Source organism: Natator depressus, chromosome 9 (assembly GCF_965152275.1).
Source record: "Natator depressus isolate rNatDep1 chromosome 9, rNatDep2.hap1, whole genome shotgun sequence".
Taxonomy (NCBI): Eukaryota; Metazoa; Chordata; order Testudines; family Cheloniidae; genus Natator; species Natator depressus.
Window position 1 is genome coordinate 6700144 of NC_134242.1, and position 18393 is coordinate 6718536.

Below are 18393 nucleotides of genomic sequence, written 5' to 3' on the forward strand. Positions count from 1 at the left end.
TAGTGGGTCAGACATCAGTGGTGGATGCCTGCTACTCAAGAGGCACACAGACTACTTCGCTACGGGTTTTACCACTTTTTAAAATCAATGTATGTAGTAAAGTGAGTAGCACAGCTTTGGCTATTTATAGAATGTGCTTGTCTTGTTGGGACGCATTTAATGGGGCAGAGCACCACAGAAGTCATAATGAGCTTGGGCAGCACCCCTCTCTTTCCTTTAACTAGGGACCTATCTCTTTAAACTTTAGAAATTTTCTTCACTTATCTACTCAAGGTGTTTTTTACACCACTGGGAACTTCCAGACCACAATCTAACTTTCAAAACTCAGCTAAGGTTGCACTGTCACTTATCACCTCCACTTACAAAGCGCAAGCAAGCACTTAAAGGCAAGCAAACATAGTTAAAGACTTATGAGCCTTTGTCATACACTCAACTAGATGGCATTTGTACGTTTGGGTGTAACAACTTTTGAATACTGCATGAGATTAATTCTAAAACTTCAGGAAACGTTCTAGGCATCAGGGGACAGATCCCTATTAACGTTGGTGAAAATCTGAAAACCAGAAGGGGGAAATAGAGGTCTGTAATTGTCTACAGATCAAAGAGCCATTAACACCTTTTAGCATAACCCCTCCACCTTAGCTCTGCCCATCCTCCCAATACATTTGAACATGCTTACACCTTGAATGACTCTTTTTCCAAGGAAGAAGAAATGATGAGAAGCAAAGGGTCTCTCTGTCTCCACTTCCCCTGACAGGGGGTGAGAATAGCGAACAATGATGTAGGGGGAACTCACAGTCCCTGGCATGGGGGAGGAGAGAATGGGCAGGCCTTGATATTGGGAATGGAGGCACACAAAACCCAGGGCATGGGAAAAATGGGGACCCAGGAATAGGGAGAAGGGGAACACATGGGGGAGTATGGAGGACAGCGCCCCCAAGCATGTGGTGGAGGGAAGAATGGGGAGAGGGGGCATGCAAAGGCCTTGCATGAGGGAGGGATTATGGGGTTTGCATGGAGTCCCTGAAGTCAAATGAAATAGAACAAGCATTGGTTCCATAAGGCTTGTAGAGTGCCTGTCTACCCCCTAACATACTGAACAGCCTCAAATGCAAACCCACATACGTAACTTTACCCTACCCTGATAACTGTTTGTTAGCACTTACCACAAGTAAATTTTTAAAAAGTACTGCTATACGTGGACAAAGTAAGGTTTAGAGTATCTTTGGCAGTGTTTGCTTGCTATTAAGTGTCTTGGTAGTTACATTTAGGAACCTTAACTAGGCTATGAAACAAAGGTAGGGTTTTTACTGTTTTGGGTTAAGACGTCACTAAGAGCAGCTTCTGAGAAGCTGTCCCTTAAGACAGTGGTTACCAAACTCCTTACCAAGACGACCCACCCAACTGCATTTTGTCTGTCTTTGTGGGGGGAACTGTGATGAGGTGCCTGCCCCACACTCGGCTTTAAGGGGTTAATAGAGCCCTTGGGAGGCTGTGCAGGAGACAGCCAATCAGGGCTGGGCTGGCCCATATAAGAAGGGTTGCAGAGCAGCTTCAGTCACTCCCTGGAGCTTGAGGATTAGCTACCTTGTAGGCTGAAGACAGCAAGCAACCTTGACAGAGTGGTGCTGCAGACAGAGATCTGGGGAGTTAAAGGCAGCTCCTGGTAGGCTGCAGGGATCTGTAGGCTGAGGCTTTGAGGCAAGGGCAAAGATGGTGCTAGGGTCACAAGGAAGTGGCCTGGGGTGACCTACAGAGGAGTTGGAGGGGATGCAGCAAGTGGTGGCCATCTACAAGGTCCCTGGGCTGGGACCTGGAGTAGTGGGTGGGCCCATGTGTCCCCCACCCCTACCAGCTCCTGAGGAAGTGGCTTGACTAAGACACTGTGACATTCCCTGGAAGGGGGGACCACAGAGTGTGGCACAGCCGGAGGGCTGTCACTGAAGAGGATGCTGTGGTCCTAGGAGTGATGTGGGTCCCAGAGCAGAAGTGATGGCAGTGAAGCACTACCAGAAGAGGGTACACTGGTGAGAAGAGCTAATTCCCATGACAGCTGGCAGAAGGCACCAGAGTGGTGAGCTCCACCCAGTCACAGGGACCTACCACTACCTCATCTCCCCACCCAACCCCTTGCTCTTGCTTACCAGCCCTGCCCCCTCCTACAGTCCTAGCTGGCTCCCCTCTCTCCAGGGCCAGGCCACAATCTCTACCAGGTTGCTGACTGCTCTCTGACTCCAGCTACTTCCTCTGTGTTGCTACTGGTACTGCCTATCTTTCCCTGCTCTCTTTTTCCTTGGGAAGCAGGCAGTGGCAAGGGGAGCAGGATCTGGACAGCAATAGCAATGCGAAGGCAGAAGCAGCCTGTCCCCATCCCGTATGTGCCCCAGAAGCACTTCCTCTGCTGCTGCTGCCTGGATCCTGCATGCTGCTGCCCAGGAGAAGTGAGAGCATAGGCAGGAGGTAGGTAGCTCACCTGGGGAATGTGGGACTCCTTAGTGGGCTGGGATTCACCATTTGAGAAATGCTGCCTTAAGAGTCAAACATATATCATCCAATACAACCTATGACCAAACGTAACTGATTAACAATACAGATGCTGCCACTAAATGAAAGGATAAACAAAAATAGGTCTACTGCACTTAAACAGAATTTGGCTATAATCTACCTGTTCTTAGTTTTCCCATTCAATTCTTTGTTACTTGGGTATTTTACATTAGACAGAAGAGATGTAGAGGGAACCCAACAGAGAGATTCCAAATTACCAAGGGGTTTGATGAAAGCCAATTTAGAGAAACTGTTCAATCACCAGGACATAAGTCACAGAAAACAGTCTTGCTTCAGCTCTCTATTCTTGTATGGGAAAGGTTGCTAAATAAAGACATTGAAATTAAGGGTATAAACTAGTTCCAAAGATAAAATGGCAGAACAAATATTGTAGGCTATTCTGTGACAAAGGTAAATGAGGTTCAGATAACCATTAAGGGGGCACTCAAGTTGGCCCATAAGGTGCTTTCCTCTCCAGAAATCCTAGTGCCTTCAGAATCTGTTCTGTAGCTTGATGATAAGATATTAGGCACTGATCCTGCAAATACTTAAGCACAGTCTTAACTTTATGCATGTGAGTCAATGTAACTACTTGTGCATACACACTTGCAGAACTGGGGTCTTGGCTAGTATTACCAAAAGGAATATATCCTCAGTTACGTATAGAACTAACGTCCTATTTAGAGAGAGGCAACTAAACTGCTTTCCAAAGCAAGGACTAGCTTGTAGATACACTTTATAAAGCATAAAAGGATTGCTGCCTACAGAAAAGTGCCTTCAAAGAATTTATAAACAGACTAAGCTGTTAAGTGGACTAGTTTAATTTACAAGAGACAATAAGCTATCAAATTGGTTGCTGGTTCTAGCTTTTCCATCTGTTCCTAGATACCAAACCCACAAGTTATACATGTCATACCCAGATAATGTGGATTGGTGCCATATAAATACCTAAGACACAAAGGTGAGATTACCCACGTCTACCCTAAATTTACCTGAAAGCCTTAAATACTCAATGTTTGTTTTGTTTTTTTAAAATGGCAAATATAGGCCTGCAAGAGACTGGAGCAGATGCTTCTGGCTTGAGTTTTTGTGGACTCTACCCACAGCATGTTTCTGTGCTACCGTCATACAGGAAGGAAATCATGCCTCAGCCATGCGAGTCAGGGTAGATTTCTACAACAATTTAACTTCCACAGAATCCTATTATAATCAGTTCGAAAACTTGCCTTTGGCTTTTCTCAAGAACCACAGGTAAACAGTATCTGAGGAAAACTAACTATCCAGGGTGAACTAGACTTCTCATAAACATGTCTGTTCTATGTTACAGTAAGCGATAATTTAACAAGCCTGCTTTACCAATGAAATTCTCTACCCTATAAACTCATCTCATGACACAGGCCTCTTCATGCCAGTTTCCTTAAGACATGAATATTCTCATTATCTTCAAGCTAGACTTGCTTTTGGCATGTGAAACAAGTCCTTTAAGGTTCCATTAAGTTGAAGGAATTGAACATCCCCCTCCCCAATGCCAATAGGGGAGATGCTGTCATCTCTCCTAGCACACAAACTTTCAGGACTCCCTCTTTCTATTAAGAAAACTAGCTTCCCATAAAGAGCTTCAGCATCAGCAACAACTTAATATTTCTTTTAAATGTTTTCTAGAATGTGACCACTTTTTAAAGAGGAAATCCTAAATTTTAGCTGATCAAATGTTTTATTTGGCTACTCTACAGAGCGTCACCACATTCTGTGCATGAGTAGCTTCCTGTGTGAAGGATGCAATGCCTCAATGTTTTCCTCAGGGATGATGAATGTCTGTTCATCCACATGCATTTTTTATTGATGACTCGTCAAGGCAGTTCTTCAATTAATGATTTAAAAGAATTGCTTTAACTCTCCCTTTTTATAAAAAGTTCCACTTCTGAAATCTTTGCAGAAGGTCCTCCTTTTTCCTCAGGCCTAATGAACTTTATTCCCTGCTAGCTAGCTATTAGGTCAGATAGCAGCCTTTCAAATGAAGAATAGATAGAGCTTCTTTACGTACCTGAATGCTGTTTTCTAATGCGCCAAAAAGATCACTTTCCATGTGATACTTGCTATTTGTCTATTCATCCATCAGGACTGAACTTCTATAATGCTCTGAGATCCTGTCACTTCCAGGGAGCAAACAACAAAAAAACTGAATTTGTGTTGCTCCCACATGACCGTGCTGAGCACCATCATTAGTCTACCAGGCTGGGCCATAATCTATGATAAAAATAATTACATTAGTCCTACACTGTCTATTGGAGACAGACTATTTAATTTTACATTTGCAGATGCAGTGGTAATGTAGCCGTGTCAGTCCCAGGAAATTAGAGAGAAGGTAGGTGGAGTAGTATTTTATTGGACCAACTTCTGTTGGGGAGAGAAAAGTTGGTCCAATAAAAGATATTACCTCGCCCACCTTGTTTCTTACATTTGCATGGCATCTTCCCTTCCTAAAACTGAAAAAAGCTTGTTACTATTTTAATCAACTCTATGCAGAGATTATTTAATCCATCACTGACATACAGCTGCTTAAATTTCCTAGCCTGCAGAAGCTGGAGGGCCAAATTAAAACTGGAGGCTAGAGTTATGCCCAGGGCACTTCTTAGGTCTCCAGCTAATGGGAAATAACCAAGAGTCTAACTTATTAGCTTGAACTTGTCAAAAGTTTAATCTCTCTAATAGCCTGAACTTCTCACCCTTCTGTTAACGATCTTCTTGACAACTGAAACATCACAGCTGCATATACAAAGAAGAACTTCCAATGCTGCTACTCTGGAAAGAATTTTTTAAAAAGCCTGACTGGGCATAAGGAATCACTACTTAGAAGAGGGGGGAAGTACCATAGTTCCCCAGGGAGAAACATCTGCTTGCACTCTGATGGTAGCTATTTGACTGATTAAATCCCACATATAGCAGCTCAGAACATCATGCCACAGCTGAGAGAGATTATACACAAATTGATGCAGCAAAAGTCTGAACAAGCAAAGTGTCCAAATATACTACAGTATCACAAGATGCTTCTTCTGCTTTTGCGCTCTTGAATTTGAGCAGTAACTAGGGTTTCCCCTAGTGCCCAAAGGTGGGGCAAGACCAGCCCACTTCCACTTTACATTAATTATACTGAAAAATGAAAGGTTGGTGTTTTTTAAATAAACTTACCCTATTTCTCCTACTCCTTTCACACACATGCACTCCCCTTTTGATGGAATCTGTCCACCCTTTTACTAAAATGCTGGGTAGGTGAAGAATCCATTTCTCCTTCTTGCCCAGGTTTACTCAACAATGTGTTCATAGTTAGATCATGCAAAGTCAAATTTTAAGATGCTCTTCAGTGAGTCCCTCAGAAGGGCAACATATACCATATTAGTGATTACACACAACTAGCCCCCTAGAAATAGCAAGACATCCCCTATCCCGCTACCAGTCAGGCACGAGAAAAGAAAGGAACTTTTTGGTCAATAAAACGATCAAGGCACTTATTTAAATTGCTGTTGGACTTTGAAATTAGGGGTTTCCTTTCCAAGCAGACATGGGTCCTTAAGTGGCAGCAGCTATTTAGAACTTGAGGCTGGGAAAGAAAGGCTATGACCGAGTGAAATGACTGTTAAGAGGAAGCGATCACCCTGTTCTCAAGACTCTGCCCGCATGAATACACCAGCCTACACTTCTTTTCCTCTTCCACGGTCTGCTTTCACAGCAAGAGCCAACAACCAAATCACAGCGCTGGAGCACCGCAAGGCCCCCCCGCCGGTAGCAACTGCTCCCTTTCAGCCCAGCAGCAGCCGTCGCCCCGTGGACCGCTCCATGCAGCTACTCAACTCGCCAGGGAAAGGCTGGGGCAGGGGGAGCCTGACAGGGGGACCTGAGGGCACCGCCGCGAAGCCTGACAAGCGGCAGCGAGCAGCGGCTCTCGGAGAAAGCCCGAAGCTCTCGCCCTCCAGGGCAACACCAAAGGCACGACCCAGCAAAGCGCAAGGACCAAGGCGGGGCAGAGCCCGGGGCGGGGGCGCGCACACCCCTGAGCCCTGAGATGGCTCTGAGGGGCTTCCCCCACCCCACCGCCGGCCGGGCCCCCACGGGGTGGCAGGGCAGCCGGATCCGCCACCCGCTCCTCGGTCCTTCCCGAGCGCTGCAGCGGGCGGGCGGGCGGGGGGGGGGGCGGCGGGCAGGGTGCCAGCCCGGGCGAGGGGCGCTCAGCGCGCGGTGACAGACCCTAGGGGCCCTCCCCCCACGCGAGGGGCCCCGGAACCGGCCCCCAGCCCAGGCCCGTCCCCGGCGGATACAGCTTGAATCCCCTCAGAATCTCCTTGGCCCGCTCGTCCTTGGCCGACATGGTCCCGCTGCGGCTCCGCTCCGCGCCCCGGAGCCGGGGGGGCGAGGGGCTGGGCTCGCTCACGGGGCTCGCCGGGACAGCGACCGCGAAGGAGGAGGAGACACCGGCGCCCGGGACGCTGCGCCCGCCACTGTCCGGCGCAACCAACCCGAGCGGACCGGAGCCGCCCGGCCCGTGCGAGCGCCGACCAATCGCCGCGCCCCGCGCCACCTCCGACCCGCCTCCTCTCTTCCGATCGACAGCGTCTGCAGCCAATCAGACAGCGCTCTCCATGGCACCCAGCAAGGGAGGCTGCGCGGCGGTCGCTAAGGCGTACGCCCCAGCAAACTGACGTCGCCGAGGGACTGGGAGGCCAGGTCGGGAGTGGAGCTGCAGGTGCGGGCACCGGCCACAAGGGGCGCTGCCGGGCAACTCCCCATGCGCCGCTGAGGCTGCTTCACTGCGTCCCCTGGCGGCTGCAGCGTTGGCCGCAGGATCAGTGGTGGGGGGTGACTTCCAGACCTGGGACCAGGCACACATGGGCAAGCCCCACCTCCGCAGCCATGGGGTAATATAGCTGGCTGTGACCCCCCCCCAGCACCCTGCACCCCTTACCCTGGGCCCCTTGCTGCAATGGCCCAGCACCTCCCACCTGCACGCTCCAACCTAGGCATGCTCCAGCCAAGGGCTGGCCATCCCCCACCCCGACATGAGCCAGAGGGCAACTCACTGAGAGCCTGCACCCCATAATGTTCCCTACAGGGGTGCTGGCAGCCCCTGCACAGTCAGGCCCTGTGCCCGAGGATGGACATGCCTCTGACTGCTCCCTTGCTGCTACGCTACATGGGGATGGCCAGACTGCATCCAGCTAGTCCAGTAGCCTGTCACCAATAGTGGCCAGTATCAGATGCCTCAAAGGAAGGTAGCAGAATCCATGAACGGGTAGCTTGGTGTAACCTGCCTCCAGGGAAAGGTTTGTTCTAACCACCACGAGCTGGGAAATTGGATCATGGAAGCCTGAGTGTTTATAGTTCTCCCAAACCTGTATCAGCTCAGGAAAAGGACTTGCGTGTCGTTTGCAGATCAGCGAGGACCGCTGTTCAATATGCAGCTGGCATCAGAAAAACAAACAAGATGTTAGGATACAAAAGGAATGGGATGGTGAATAATATGGAAAATATGCAGAAGCCGTTATATAGGTCAGTGGGGCAGCCTCAGCGGGGTACTGTGTGCAGTACTGGTCACCCCATCTGCAAAAAGATTTTGGAGGATCAGAAGGGTTCAGAGAAAGAAAGTGAAAATGATCAAGGGTCTGGGAAAATTCTCATCTGAAGAGAGGTTGAAAAATCTGGGATTGTTTACCATAAGAGAGATTCATGATAACAGTATATAAAATTATGACTGGTTAAGAGATGGTGGATTGGGAGCAAATTCAAAACAAAATAATACTTCTCCATTCAATGCATAATTAGACTGCGGAATTCATTGCTACATGATGTTGTTGAAGCTTAGTAAGATTCAAAGAGGGACTGGATACTTACATGGCTAACAAGAATAGCCCGAGTTATAATTGTTAATGCAAACAAAGAATTTTGGAATGGCTAAAATCTTCATTTTTCAGGGCCTAAACCAATCTCTAGTAGAGATTAGGATGAAATTTTCCTGAGGTCAAACTCTCCCTTATCTGCCTACTGTGCGGTTCTTGCAATCTTCCTTTGAAGCACCTAGTGCTGGCCACTGTCAGAGACAAGCTAGAGGACTAGGTGAACCGTGGGTCTGATCCAGTCTGGCAATTTTTAAATTTTTTTTTTTGCATTTTCATTTATAACATTGGATATTCTTGGTATCTATGTACATGTCTAATCCTGTTTTGAATCCTAATAAGCATTTGTCCTCAATAATGTCTTGTGACAATGAGTTCCACTGGCTAATTGTGCATTGTGCGGAAAATGTATTTCCTTTTATCAGTTCTGAATTTGCCACCTTTCAGTTTTTGCAATGATTATCCCCTTATTCTTGTATGTGAGAGAGGATGAAGAGAAAAAGGTCATGACGTAGAGTCCCACATCTCCTATGTAGCCAGTGTGAGTGCTCAGATGTAATATGCTGTGACATTGGTCCCTCACCATCCAGTTCCCTACTGGGAGACTTTCCCAGCTGCTCTGACTCCACTTAAATCCACTGAGGACTGTTATAATTTCTCCTGATAACATGTGCAGCCCTTAGGCCAGATTCATCCCTTGGATAGCTGGGATTGAACTCACGTGATGAATTTGGTCTCTGGTGTTGTGGGCCTAGCTTGCTTTCTGCAAGGTGTGGTCCTAGCTGGCTTAGTTTGTGCATGCAGGTTAACTTCTGTGCTGCATGTACCCTGGCTAGGCTTGAAAGGGCCAGCAGGGCAGGAAAAGTTTTAAATTAACAATTCATTTTCTCTGGAACAAAAGCAGCCTGGTCTGCACTAGAGAAATTTGGCCTCTGTGTTTGTATAATAAAGTAGATTCTGGTGAAAAGTCTCTGTGTAATTTGCACATTCCATGAGCCAGACTGGTTTTTAAGTACAAAAATTAACTCTTCTAATTAGCACCCTCAACATAACTAATAGAAATCATTAATAAATCACAAGAAAAGTAAATCCATCAGAGGACGGAAAGCAGAATCCAGCCCTTGTCAAAGTGCCTGATAACAGCAATGGCTAGTAATCACTGACCCATCAACACATCCACAGCTCTGCTCTCTATAAGATCATTCTTCATCCAAATGAAAAGAATGGGATCATTAATAAAGGTCATATTTAATACATAAGGACAAGCCCACCATCAGCACAAAGGTGACCAGATGTCCCAATTTTATAGGGACAGTCCTGATATTTGGGGTTTTGTCTTATATAGGCGCCTATCATCCCCCACCCCCGTCCCGATTTTTCACACTTCCTGTCTGGTCACCCTAGCACAACCCATAAACATAGGTTAGATATTAAGAAAAATTTTCTAACTATAATGGTGGTTAAGCTCTAGAATAGGCTTCCAAGGAGGTTGTGGAGTCCCCATCACTGGAAACTTTTAAGAACAAGTTGGACAAACACCTATCAGTGATGGTCTAGGTTTACTTGGTCCTTCCACAGCCCAGGGGGCTGGACTGGATGACTTCTCAGGGTCCCCTCCAGCCCTACATTTCTATGAGTTTATGATAAACAATCTTAATAATAAAAATATATAACATTTATTTCACCAATATGTATGATGCATGCCCAATTCTACACCATGGGTTTGAAAGTGTGTGAACAGACCATTTTGAATCTGGGCAGCAAGCCAAGTGCACATTGTGCTAATATACATATTTTTGTTGAGCTTTTATTAAATTTTAGGTAGCATATAATTATACAATCAATCCAAGGAAGAGGGGATGCAGCTTGCCAGAAGGAAAGAACTGATAGTGAGAAAAGAGGAGAAGGGAAGAAAGGCAAAAGTGAAGGAGAAGATGAATGGTCCAGGCCATGTGTGTTCAGTGAATGAAGATCATGTCAAGTGGAAGAGCGATACAGAGGTTTAGAGTGTACACCAATGAATTATAAATGTCCAGGGATAAGACCATGGCCTTGATTCTTGGCTGCATTCAGGCTCCTGTGAGATACAGTGTCCATAAAACAGCTGGATTCCCACAGCTGGGATTCCTCTAGGGTAGGGGAGATTCCCCAAGCTTTATAAGGCTGGCAGAGTGACTCTGCGCTTCTCACCCTTACAACTCTGGCATAGGGGGGGAGACCTAGGGGAAAGAAAGGGCATGTTGGGAGCAGGAGGAGTATGACCAGAGCTCAGAATTGGGGCCCATATATTTTCCAGCCAAATCCCAAAGTTCACAGGTCGAGTCCTTTATGTGCAGGGATGCTGAGGCTGTCCTGGCCTTTTAGCCACGATGGAAGCACAAAAGAATCATTGTCCTTGACAGTGAAGTCTAGAGACCTTGTGGTCACTTCTGGCATAAAGAGCTGTGGCATGCATGGGGCCATCACTTGGAGAATGAGAGATGTCCTGCAGCACCTCTCCTCTCAAAATCCCTTGGTTGCACTAACATAAATAACAGCATTGGGTGCAACAGCTTGTCTGTCCAGCTGCATATAGGTTGTTGCAAGCCCCACTGTCTTCTCAATCTACTTTGCATTGAAAGACTTCATCTTTGCTTTTGCGAATATTAAGCAAAATACAGCAGGCACATATTATTGCTACACAGTCACCTTTATGGCAGGTCAGCAGAGGGTTCCAGCCTCCTTTCAGCCTCCCAAAAGCACCCTCTACCGCAATCCTGCATCTCTTGAGGGTATAGCTGAATTGGTGTTTCTCCAGGTTTGTGTAATCAGGGAATGGTTACATGAGTTATGGGAAAAGTGGGTGTGCAGGGGGTCACCCAGCAATGCAGTGGAGATGGAGACACCATTAATGGCCATTTTGTTTGGTAGAAAAAGAGCCCCCCCCCCCCCCCAGTGACTGCTCTTGGAAGGTCCAGAGTTCTGGTAAATACTTGGCTGGGGCACTCTATATGGATAGCCAGGGACTTGCTTCACTACTGAGTAATACATCTTTCTGTGAATGAATTGCTGGGCTTACCGGAGTGTGAACAGAGAATGGGCACATGAGTTCCATTGAAACCTGCTGGAATCTCAATTGTCTAATCACTCAGTTATCTCTGGCACATTAGTACTGATTGGAGTAAAACCACCCCTGACTCCTCCTCAACATCAACATCCACCATCGGCTTCCCAAACGCAGACTGGCACCAAAGTAACCAGAAATTACATGGGGTAGCCAGCTTCCACTGGGCAATTGCTATTCTCTGTTCTATGGTGATTGGAGCTCTTATGATCCTGGCTTAGTGCTGCCAGTGTTGGGGCTAGCGTGTCACAACAGAAAAGCCTCTTTCCTCCTTCTGAAGTAATACAGTCATTGCTGCTCATCCCAACTGCGAAGAGCAACTCAGTTCCACTAGTTTCAGAGTAACAGCCGTGTTAGTCTGTATTCGCAAAAAGAAAAGGAGGACTTGTGGCACCTTAGAGACTAACCAATTTATTTGAGCATAAGCTTTCGTGAGCTACAGCTCACTTCATCGGATGCATACTGTGGAAACTGCAGAAGACATTATATACACAGAGACCATGAAACAATACCTCCTCCCACCCCACTCTCCTGCTGGTAATAGCTTATCTAAAGTGATCACTCTCCTTACAGTGTGTATGATAATCAAGTTGGGCCATTTCCAGCAAAAATCCAAGTTTAACCAGAACGTCTGGGGGGGGGTAGGAAAAAAGGGGAAATAGGCTACCTTGCATAATGACTTAGTCACTCCCAGTCTCTATTTAAGCCTAAATTAATAGTATCCAATTTGCAAATGAATTCCAATTCAGTAGTTTCTCGCTGGAGTCTGGATTTGAAGTTTTTTGGTTGTAAGATAGCGACCTTCATATCTGTAATTGCGTGACCAGAGAGATTGAAGTGTTCTCCGACTGGTTTATGAATGTTATAATTCTTGACATCTGATTTGTGTCCATTTATTCTTTTACGTAGAGACTGTCCAGTTTGACCAATGTACATGGCAGAGGGGCATTGCTGGCACATGATGGCATATATCACATTGGTGGATGTGCAGGTGAACGAGCCTCTGATAGTGTGGCTGATGTTATTAGGCCCTGTGATGGTGTCCCTTAAATAGATATGTGGGCACAGTTGGCAACGGGCTTTGTTGCAAGGATAGGTTCCTGGGTTAGTGGTTCTGTTGTGTGGTATGTGGTTGTTGGTGAGTATTTGCTTCAGGTTGGGGGGCTGTCTGTAGGCAAGGACTGGCCTGTCTCCCAAGATTTGTGAGAGTGTTGGGTCATCCTTCAGGATAGGTTGTAGATCCTTAATAATGCGTTGGAGGGGTTTTAGTTGGGGGCTGAAGGTGACGGCTAGTGGCGTTCTGTTATTTTCTTTGTTAGGCCTGTCCTGTAGTAGGTGACTTCTGGGAACTCTTCTGGCTCTATCAATCTGTTTCTTCACTTCCGCAGGTGGGTATTGTAGTTGTAAGAATGCTTGATAGAGATCTTGTAGGTGTTTGTCTCTGTCTGAGGGGTTGGAGCAAATGCGGTTGTATCGCAGAGCTTGGCTGTAGACGATGGATCGTGTGGTGTGGTCAGGGTGAAAGCTGGAGGCGTGTAGGTAGGAATAGCGGTCAGTAGGTTTCCGGTATAGGGTGGTGTTGATGTGACCATCGTTTATTAGCACTGTAGTGTCCAGGAAGTGGATCTCTTGTGTGGACTGGACCAGGCTGAGGTTGATGGTGGGATGGAAATTGTTGAAATCATGGTGGAATTCCTCAAGGGCTTCTTTTCCATGGGTCCAGATGATGAAGATGTCATCAATATAGCGCAAGTAGAGTAGGGGCGTTAGGGGACGAGAGCTGAGGAAGCGTTGTTCTAAATCAGCCATAAAAATGTTGGCATACTGTGGGGCCATGCGGGTACCCATAGCAGTGCCGCTGATCTGAAGGTATACATTGTCCCCAAATGTAAAATAGTTATGGGTAAGGACAAAGTCACAAAGTTCAGCCACCAGGTTAGCCGTGACATTATCGGGGATAGTGTTCTTGACGGCTTGTAGTCCATTTTTGTGTGGAATGTTGGTGTAGAGGGCTTCTACATCCATAGTGGCCAGGATGGTGTTATCAGGAAGATCACTGATGGATTGTAGTTTCCTCAGGAAGTCAGTGGTGTCTTGAAGGTAGCTGGGAGTGCTGGTAGCGTAGGGTCTGAGGAGGGAGTCTACATAGCCAGACAATCCTGCTGTCAGGGTGCCAATGCCTGAGATGATGGGGCGCCCAGGATTTCCAGGTTTATGGATCTTGGGTAGTAGATAGAATATCCCAGGTCGCGGTTCCAGGGGTGTGTCTGTGCGGATTTGATCTTGTGCTTTTTCAGGAAGTTTCTTGAGCAAATGCTGTAGTTGCTTTTGGTAACTCAGTGGGATCAGAGGGTAATGGCTTGTAGAAAGTGGTGTTGGAGAGCTGCCGAATTCCACTAGTGTATGGTCACTGTCTTCACCCAAAAGTGCTGTACCATGGGTAGAAAATGATCTGCAAATACTACATAGATCTGGCTACTCCAGGACGGGTGGATGGATGACCATTGTCACGATAAGTGTGAGGGCCCTAGTCAGGGTCTCTGGATCTCCCCAAGTAATGCTGGAGCACCCTCAAGTGCCTCACCTCGTCTGCCTCAGCCACCTCTTGACTGCTCTTTGAAGGTGCCATCAGAAACCTTTCTTTCCACACAAGTAGTGAGAGCTGCGTGTCCCACCTGGCCACCATTTCTTTAAAAAAGGCTTGGAATTGAGGTTCATCCCTGGAAAATTATGGAAGCTTCCCAAGAAATTTTGGGAGTCTGACCTCTTTCTCCACAATGCTATGAGGCTCCCAGAGGGCCGTTAAAAATCTTCCATGAGGCACTGTGTCAGGGAGGAATGCTGGGAACTGTGGGATGAATACCCTGAAAGTAGAGCCCTGCAGTGGGACTGGAATCCCGCAGGTCCCACAGGACCCGCTGCCATAAAAGCAGGAATGGGTAAAATGTACTTTATAGCAGGAGGGATTGGGTAGGCAAAAAAAAAAACCAGACTTCGGGAAAACCCTAAGTCTCTCGTCTGTTTGTCATGACTAGAATTTCAGCAATGTAAAACAAGTTTGTCTTTTTTTTTTTTTTTTAAATAAAGGTTTTAATACTTAAATTTAAGTGAGGGATAGAAAGAGATTTGATGTCTATTATAACAGGAGTTAAAGTATTTTTACAAGGTTTAAGCAAGATTTGTTTTATTCTTTTAGCGGTAAAAATTGTGTCTGAATTCTGTTCATACATTTTTGTGGTGGGAGGGGTTAGTAGCATGTGGGAATCTGTCTCTCGCGGGATTTGTGGGATCTACGGTTTTTGCAGGTGAGAGCGGGATACAAATGCAAGAAACAATGCAGGAGTGGGAGCGGGTATTGCGGGGTGGGATGGGAGCAGGATTAAAAAAAAATAGTCCCATGCAGGGCTCTACCTCAGAGCAGTGCAAGTGTGGACATAGAACAAAACTGCAACCAAAACAGCACAATTAGTGTGGCCACAATGCACCATTAGTACTTACGCTGATGCTATCTGCCTGGTTCAATTACCAACCATTCTGTTCTTTAGAGCAGACACAGTCCAAGGCCCCAACTAGACTACAGAAATAACCATGTTGAAACAATTGCAAAAACAGTTGGCTCCAGCATGTCACAACAATTTTTTTTCTTGCCTTTATGGACTATAAAAACTTGTTACAGCCATGTTAGGGAATCACGTTTTCACCCTCATGGATTTACAAAGCCTAACCATGACTCCATATTATTTATTATTTGGATGATCATAGTGGCCCACTATGTTCTAGGCCCTATCCACACATTTAATATGTCACAGTTCCTGCCCCAAGAGCTCTCAATCTCAGAAGTTGAGCAATTTTCAAAAGGTGGAGGGAAATAGGTCTTAAGGAGGAAAAGGGACCAGCTCAATAAGTGTGTTCCATGTATAAAGGGGAAGCAGGGAATAAGAGGCAAAGATGGTGGCAGGAGAAGCATACAAATGAGGGGCTGAAGCTGGCTTCATTGGCTTAGCAGACAGGATACGGGCATGACACAACTAGAGACAAGGACAGATGAGCGGCGAAAGGCAGTGTGATGAAGATCCTTGAATGTGAGGCCTAGAAGCTTGAACTTGATGCAGTGGAAACTGGGCAGCCAGTAGAGAGGTTCAAAGAGAAGCGTGTCTTGTCATTGATTTTAATGGGCTTTGGATCAGGCCCTCACACAGTTTGGTGTGATGGCTCCACGACCTGGCTAACGGGCTGCTGACTGAGCAACTGTCCAACTGCCGTACACGTTCTAGAACTTTTCCCCCAGGTCTCTGTGGCCCCACTGCCCAACTGACCGGTGACGTTACTACAGATTTACGAACAGGCTCTTTGCCAGGCACTGATGGGAAACAAGGTGAATTATCCACTGCCTAAAGAGGACCCCAGCTGCAGCGCTGCGAGGGGAGGAGATGATGTGAGTTAAAGGATAATGCTGACATTAAAAGATAAATGGATTAAAAGAGTAAACTCGTGATTTGCTGGATGCAGACAGCAGCATGGGCGGAGGAAAAGGGCTGTAATAGCAGAGTCGGTTTAAAAGGGGAAAGAGACAGCTGGACATTTTCGTATATTTTTTTAAAATTGGAGCTCTGCTGAGCTATTTCTCCACAATTCAGATTCATCCAGCCACGTTGATTTGAAGCTGAGGCAGGAGATGTCAGGACTCAAGTCCAGTCAAGAGGCCATCTGGACTGATCTGTATAGGGTCAGCTTGGGAGGAAGTGATGCTATCCTATTCAGCCTTTGTCCTAAGGCTCCACCCACAATCCCAGAGTAGGTGCCATGTGTTTACAAAAATAATCCATGGCAAATAACTAGGAATTAATATTACCATGTATATTTCCAGCATTAGGTTTCCGAATCAATACCCTTAAGACAAAGAGGGCTGTTCTCTCCTCTCCCAGTGCTATTGTTTCAGTCTGTCTGCAGACTCAGTACAGTGAAAAATAAATTGCGTTGTGGGACCTACTTATGATATGGTTAAAAGGCGGCTCTATCTCACAGTGCAGATGAGACATAACCATATTTTCCTTGTGGCCCTGCACCATTTGTTACAGCCCTGGCTGGTTCCCCGTTGTGGACAGTCACCAGGCTTCTGTACTGGACCCCAACCTTTGGATCTTGTGTGCTTCCAAGCCAATTGGGTCTGAGCAGCATCCATACACTGTCCGTAAATCTGGCCTCTCAGGCACACCCCTGAGGTGCAGCAGACTCCCGCTCTGGTACCTCTTCTCTGGGATGTGGGACCCTGTGGTCCAGTTGCCTTAGGCCCCAAAACCAGTTCCGAACCCCCTCCAGTTTCTCCAGTAGTTTATGCAAGCTGTCTCCAGAGCTATGCCCTTGTGGGCACTCCAATTTACAGTTTAACCCTTCAGGGACCACATGACAGCTAAAGCAAGGAACCCCCATGCTTTACAAAGGAACTTCTTAAACATGCACACTTTACTCATAGAAAAGTACAAGCGAGTTACAGGCTTATGAAAAACAACAGATATCTTCATGTAAGTCCTCCCTCAATTTCCTCATTGCTCCTGAGAGCCCTTTGGATCGTGGTCAGTGTCCTTCAGGGGTCCAAACTCCTTCTGCTACCACACCTCCTGCTCGGTCTTTTAGTTCTGCAGTGGTGCACCCCCGTTTGCTAGACAGTATTTCTTTTTAAAACCAATTTCCAACACTTTGTGCTCCTTCTGTCCTACCTTTGGGGTTTTTCCATTCTCCCACCCTCTGTGAGATTGCTGGCCATTAACAGTCAGTAGCTTGGCTAGTAGCCTCCACTGTCCTGCCCAGGAAACACTAGTCAATCGTTGATGGCCCTGTTTCAGTTCCTCAGACATTGTTTTCTGCCATAAAACAGAATAGACAAGGTGGGTGAAGTAATATCTTTAATTGGACCAAGATATTGCCTCACCCCCCTTCTCTCTCTAAGGTCCTGGGAAGCTACAACACTGCAAACATCAAATGGAAGAATCAATCCACACAGAAAATTATAGTTAGACATAGAGTCCATAATATCAAATGGGATTCTTATGTTGCATAGACAGGTTCCCCAAACTATCACACCACTGTATTAGGGAACAAACAAAACACAGCTAGGTCCCTCTAAAATGGAATCCCTTGATAAAGTTCATTTTGCAGTGCAGAGACCCTGAGATGGTGCCACACTCTTTCACATTCACAAGGTTTTCTTTGCAACTACAAGGGTTAGAAACATCATTTGTTTTTAATGAGACCTCACGTTCTGTGGTGTGCTGGGGCCTCAGAGAATTGCTGGTCTGAGGTACTACTACGTCCTGGCTCCGTCCTGCTTAGTTTTCTAAGAACACAGCAAGTAGAACATTCTATGTATTATTTGCAACTCTGTACTGTAAATCCTCATCTGGGGTTTGCTGACTCCCCACATGATTAGTCAGTTTGTTTCATTAGTCCTGCCTTCCCACCATCCACTCCCCATCTCCTCCTACTCCCATCCTGGGACCAGAGCATAAACTCAAACTTGTCAGTGTCCAGTTGTCTACAAAAAAGGGCTTGAGAACAAAAGAGCTGCTTCAGTTGCAAAGAGGAAAGTGTCAGGGGAAGGACAATTGGCTAAAAGCATGATCCTGAAATTCAATTGCTGTCTGGTTCTTGGAAATTTATTCCCAATCCCTCAGGCAGACCAGTGAAATTAAACAGGCTGGTATCACACTTTCCCCTCTTTACTATCACCTAGCTCCACACATTCATCATTGATCCCACTGCTATAACCCTTGTCCACACTTTAGTGATCAGTCATCTTAATTATTGTAACCTTCTCTTCTCTTGCTTCAATGTCTTTATTCTGTCCAAAACACTGCTGCTAAA

General features: G+C 46.4%; 1 protein-coding gene across 1 annotated transcript in view; it reads right to left on the reverse strand.

Moving 5' to 3' along the window:
• Nucleotides 1–7096, reverse strand: part of PDE6D (phosphodiesterase 6D) — a 51844-nt gene extending 44748 nt beyond the window's left edge. The window contains exon 1 of the mRNA XM_074962881.1: nt 6858–7096. Within this exon, the coding sequence (XP_074818982.1) occupies nt 6858–6907 (50 nt within the window). The 5' untranslated portion in view covers nt 6908–7096. The remainder of the gene's footprint in view (nt 1–6857) is intronic.
• Between the last annotated feature and the right edge of the window lie 11297 nt (nt 7097–18393).